Raw genomic sequence first — 4,755 nt, 5'->3', positions numbered from 1 at the left:
AAAAACTGGTCATTGATTCTGGAAAATTACAAATAATTCTATTATGTTTCCCATTCCCAGAAGTCCAGGTCCTGGCCTTTCAATATTATGTAGCTCGCATCCATACCATGTACGTTTTTAATCACACCAGTGACTCCATTTCCCACCCCACATGCCTTTCTAGAATTTACCCTCAGAGTCATGTCTTTTTTCTTTTTCTTTTTTTCTTTTTTTTTTTTGGAGAGACAAGGTCTTGCTATGTTGGCCAGACTGGTTGGTCTCAAATTCTTGGGCTCAAGTGATCCATCTGCCTTGGTCGCCCAAAATGCTGAGATTACAGGCGTGAGTCACCACACCCAGCCTAGAGCCATTCTTGATTTCTCTCTCTTACCTGCGCTTTCACACCAACAGCAAGTCTTGCTCACTACAAGATGTACATTCCAAGTACCTCTGCTGCTCTCCACTTTCAACACCACATCCCCATCCAAGCCACCATCTTTGCCTATATAGTGCAGTGGCTCCTAACTGGGCTGTCTGCTTCCAGTTTCTGCAACTCAGATGATCCTTTTAAAATATAAATTGTGTCACTTTTTTTTTTTTGAGACAAAGTCTCTTGCCCAGACTGGAGTGCAGTGGCACGATCTCGGCCCACTGCAACTTCCGCCTCCTGGGTTCAATTGATTCTCCTGCATCAGCCTGCCGAGCAGCTGGGATTACAGGCACATGCCACCACGCCTAGCTAATTTTTGTAATTTTTAGTAGAGATGGGGTCTTGCCATGTTGGCCAGGCTGGTCTTGAACTCCTGACCTCAAGTGATCTGCCCGCCTCAGTCTCCCAAAGTGCTGAAATTACAGGCTTGAGCCCCTGCGCCTGACCATAAGTCATGTCACTTTTCTACTTAAAATTTTCCAAGGGATTCCATCTTGCCAGGGAAGAGCAAGAGTGCCAGCTCTCTGCACTCGTCTCTGAACAGAACTCTGTTCTTGTCCTGGGCCTTTACCCTTGCCGTCCCCCTCCCCCATATGGTCCTCCCTGCTCTTCACATTGCTCATGCCATCCTGTCATTCAAGACCTTCACCACTCACCCTTCCTGAGGGCCAACCCTGAACCTCAGGTCTTCCTAGGCAGAGGCCTGGGGACCTGCATGTTTAACTAGCTCCCCAAGTGATGAGTGAAGTTAAGGCAGGTCTGGTGCACACCGCCTCCATCCCTTCCATGTATCTTACCTTCCCCTTCTCCAGGAAGCTCAGCCCGGAGCCAGAAACGGGAGGCCCGCCTGGACAAGGTGCTCTCGGACATGAAGCGACACAAGAAGCTGGAGGAGCAGATCCTTCGTACTGGGAGGGACCTCTTCAGCCTGGACTCCGCGGATCCCAGCCCCACCAGCCTCCCACTCCGATCCTCAGGGAGCAGTCTCTTCCCTCAGCAGCGGAAATACTGACTCCTGCGGCTCCTGCCTCTAAGGTGCAGCGTCTGTACCTGCTGGGGCCTGGGCCCTCCTTCCCCAGCCGAGACACTGAGAAACTTGGGAAGAAGAGAGAAACCCCAAGCTCCCAAACAGCACGTTGCAGGAGAGGGAAAGAGAAAGAGAGAGAGAGAGAGAGTGTGTGTGTGTATGTATGTGTGTGTGTGTGTGTGTGAAAGGAAGAGAGTGTGTGTGCGCGTGCGCACGCATGAGCGCATGTGCGTGTTTTCTATTGAACACCTATTTGGAGACTGGGACTGAATTTTCTGAGTCTGAAATAAAAGATGCAGAGCTATCATCTCTTAAGAGGAGTGACTATAGCTGGAGCCTCAACAGTTTGGCCCCACCTGAAGGGAGAGGCAGAACTGTATTCACCCAGATTGGAAAATGGAAGCCAGATGGGCAGAGGTCCCCTCAGTCAGCACCTGCCCTGTCTCGGGCTTTCCAGCCTCTCTCAGCCACACCCCAGTGCCACCAGCTGGCTCCAAGGCAGAAGCTGATTAGCGGGCAGGGAGTGGTGTGCTTTCAGCTGCAGCAGAGACAGCCCAGAGGACAAAATGAGAACCAGCTGCAAGGGCCCTTTAACTCCCAAGCCCCACCCCTGGGCCAGGCCTGCCTCGGCCTGCCCTGCCGGGAAGTGATCCCCAGGGCTGGGTGAGAGTTCCCCATCTCTGGCGTGTGTTGCAGCTAGCTGCACTTCTGGATGTGAGTACGTGGTACTGGCCCCCTAAACCTCAAATCGGGCAGATCTTTGTATCCCTTGAGGCTCTCTTTAACCCTGTCCTGTTTTCAAGGGCCTTGCTTCCGCTGGGGGGCAGGGAAAACCTGAATCAGAGTGGGGAAGGAAGATGGGCGGTGGCTTTGCTTTGGGAGATTTCACTTTCCAATAATGGGAGTTTTCTGGGTTTTGAAGTAAAGGTAGATTAACTCACCGACACTGTCCCCCACTGCCCTGCAACTCTCGGGCCTCTCTCTGATTCAGGGTTCCGCATGAGATGTCAGGTGGGCAACCTCCCAGGGTCCATTCAGACCCCATCTCAGAGCTAGATTGGTGCTTGCTCTACTCACCTGCACTGTCCTGGGGACCTGGGCTCTGGCCTGTCACCTTGACCCCCAAGAATGTGACCTGTCCATATTCAGGCCCCTTAACTCTGACAGAGGAGGCTTTCCTACTGCCCCATGCAGATGTTGGCCTCAGCCGATCATTCCGGAAGTCATTAGAGTGATTTCCAGAAGGCATAGAATTTGGTAACTAAGGTTCTTTCCCTTTTTGGGAGGATGCTTAGCTGTACCCACCAGACTTGAGATTCTGGGGATCTTAGAGCAGTCCCTTGGGTGGGGGTGATAGGCTGATGGCCCCTGTGTCCTCTGCTCCTTGCCTGGGTGACCCCTGGGTGATGGGGGAAAGGCTGGTTGTCACGTGGGGTATCAGGTGGCTCTCCCAGAAACTCCCTTGGCACACAGAGCACTGGGTTGGCCCTGGGGTGTGGCTGTTTGGACGGGACAGCCCTCTGTAGCCTTGAGCAGGTAGGGAGGCCACCCTGAGTGGGTGGCCCAGAGACAGCCTGAGGGCTCCAAGGTAACGGGGTGCTCGGGTTACCTTGGGTGCTGCCCTCCCAGGTCCTGGGGAAACAGAGGCTGGGCACTGGCCCAGGTTACAGAAAACACTCACCTTTGAACTGCCATTGGCGCCATCTGGGAAAGTACCCAGCCCCACCCAGGTCCTCTAGTCCTTGTTCTCGGTTTAGAATCTTCCTGTTTCTGCCTGAGAAGCCACTGCCTCCTAGTTTGTGGTCTCTGCAGCCATGATGCCCAGAGCGGACTTTCAGCTTCATCCTTTGATAACTGCGTGCTTGGGCAAGTTTCTTAACTTTCAGGCTCTTGTGAGGATAACATGAGTTAATTGAGGCCTGACACAGATTAAGCTCATGGTAAGTGGGAGCTGTTACTTGGGGGCATTTGCCTAGAACACAGGGTCCAGAGGCTGTCTCCCGAAAACCTAGACCCAGTGGGTCAGAAGTGAGGCCTGCCAAAAGCAGCCGGAGTGCGGTTAAGAGTTCCAGGCGGGCATGGTGACTCGAGCCTGTAATCCCAGCACTTTGGGAGGCCCAGGTGGGAGGATGGCTTGAGGCCAGAAGTTGCAGACAAGCCTGAGCAACATGAGGAGACCTCCGTCTCTGATTTGTGTGTGCGGGGAGTTGTTCTTTAAAATATATATATATGTATGTATGTATGTGTGTATGTATATATATATATATATATATATACACACACACATACATACATACATATATATATATATATTCCAGCTCAGTCCTACGATTAGGCAAGTTTAGAAAATATTGCTGTAGATGAGGGATTCCGAAGCTTGGTTCGTGGGTCGTATCTGATCCAGTTGGTTCTTGTCTCCAGTGACTGCCGTTAATTGGCAGGAATGGGGGGAGGGAGAACAAGTGGAGGTCTGGGCTGGCTGAGCTATTCTGTCTCCCCCTCACCTCCTGAAGGCCACCAGGCTGTTCCCCCTCCCACAGAGTGGCCCAGTTGGGCTGGAGCTCAGATACGATTTCCTTGGGAAGAGAAGTTCCTAAAACTGTGTGGCTTTTTAAAAAGGCAATTTATGTGAGACAGATTCTCAATTTCCATTAATGATCTCCTAAAGCGGGTAAACCAGGAAGCCACTGGGTGAAAATAGGCTGTTGGTAATTCCTGAGTCTTGTGACTCATTCTCTAAATAGACTAGAATATTTAAATCAGTGAGGAGAAACTCCATGAAGTTGTGTTCCTGTTTATACCAAACTTTACGTGCCTTTTTCTGAACCTGAAGCTGTGGGAGGTCTGGGGACAGGGCTGGGTCACCAACCTCACCTCCAACCTCTGGATTGCCGGGACTAAGAGCCCTGGGGTTGGGGACAAAGGAGGCTGCTTGGACCTGGGTAAGGGGGATGGGCTGAAGGAGAATAAGTACAATTCCCTGCTCTTGACGAGCAGCCTGCAATCAGAGCTGGGTGTTTTTGTTTTTGAGACAAGAGTTTCAGTCAGTCTCCCAGGCTGGAGTGCAGTGAGGCAATCTCAGCTCACTATGACCTCTGCCTCCTGGGTTCAAGTAATTCTCCTGCCTCCCTCCTGAGTAGTTGGGACTACAGGTGCCCACTACCACACCTAGCCAATGTTTTGTATTTTTAGTAGGGACAGGGTTTTACCACGTTGGCCAGGCTGGTCTCGAACTCCTGACCTCAGGCAATCTGCCCACCTCGGCCTCCAAATGTGCTGGGATTACAGCCACCATGCCCAGCCTGGAACAGATCTTTTT

The 4,755-nt window shown here is 51.8% G+C and overlaps 2 protein-coding genes across 2 annotated transcripts in view; both read left to right on the top strand.

Moving 5' to 3' along the window:
* The window catches only part of PAGR1 (PAXIP1 associated glutamate rich protein 1), a 3,442-nt gene extending 1,691 nt beyond the window's left edge, over window positions 1–1,751 (top strand). Inside the window, exon 3 of the mRNA XM_017519174.1 lies at window positions 1,222–1,751. Within this exon, the coding sequence (XP_017374663.1) occupies window positions 1,222–1,421 (200 nt within the window). The 3' untranslated portion in view covers window positions 1,422–1,751. The remainder of the gene's footprint in view (window positions 1–1,221) is intronic.
* A 156-nt stretch (window positions 1,752–1,907) lies between these two features.
* LOC108296629 (major vault protein) overlaps window positions 1,908–4,755 on the top strand; it is a 31,810-nt gene continuing 28,962 nt past the window's right edge. Inside the window, exon 1 of the mRNA XM_017519115.2 lies at window positions 1,908–2,150. The gene's annotated coding sequence lies outside the window, so the exon portion shown is untranslated. The remainder of the gene's footprint in view (window positions 2,151–4,755) is intronic.

The sequence above is a fragment of the Cebus imitator genome, unplaced genomic scaffold (assembly GCF_001604975.1).
Source record: "Cebus imitator isolate Cc_AM_T3 unplaced genomic scaffold, Cebus_imitator-1.0 Scaffold729, whole genome shotgun sequence".
Lineage (NCBI taxonomy): Eukaryota > Metazoa > Chordata > Mammalia > Primates > Cebidae > Cebus > Cebus imitator.
The sequence above is the reverse complement of the archived record's forward strand: the minus strand, read 5'-3'. Positions and strand labels throughout refer to the sequence as shown.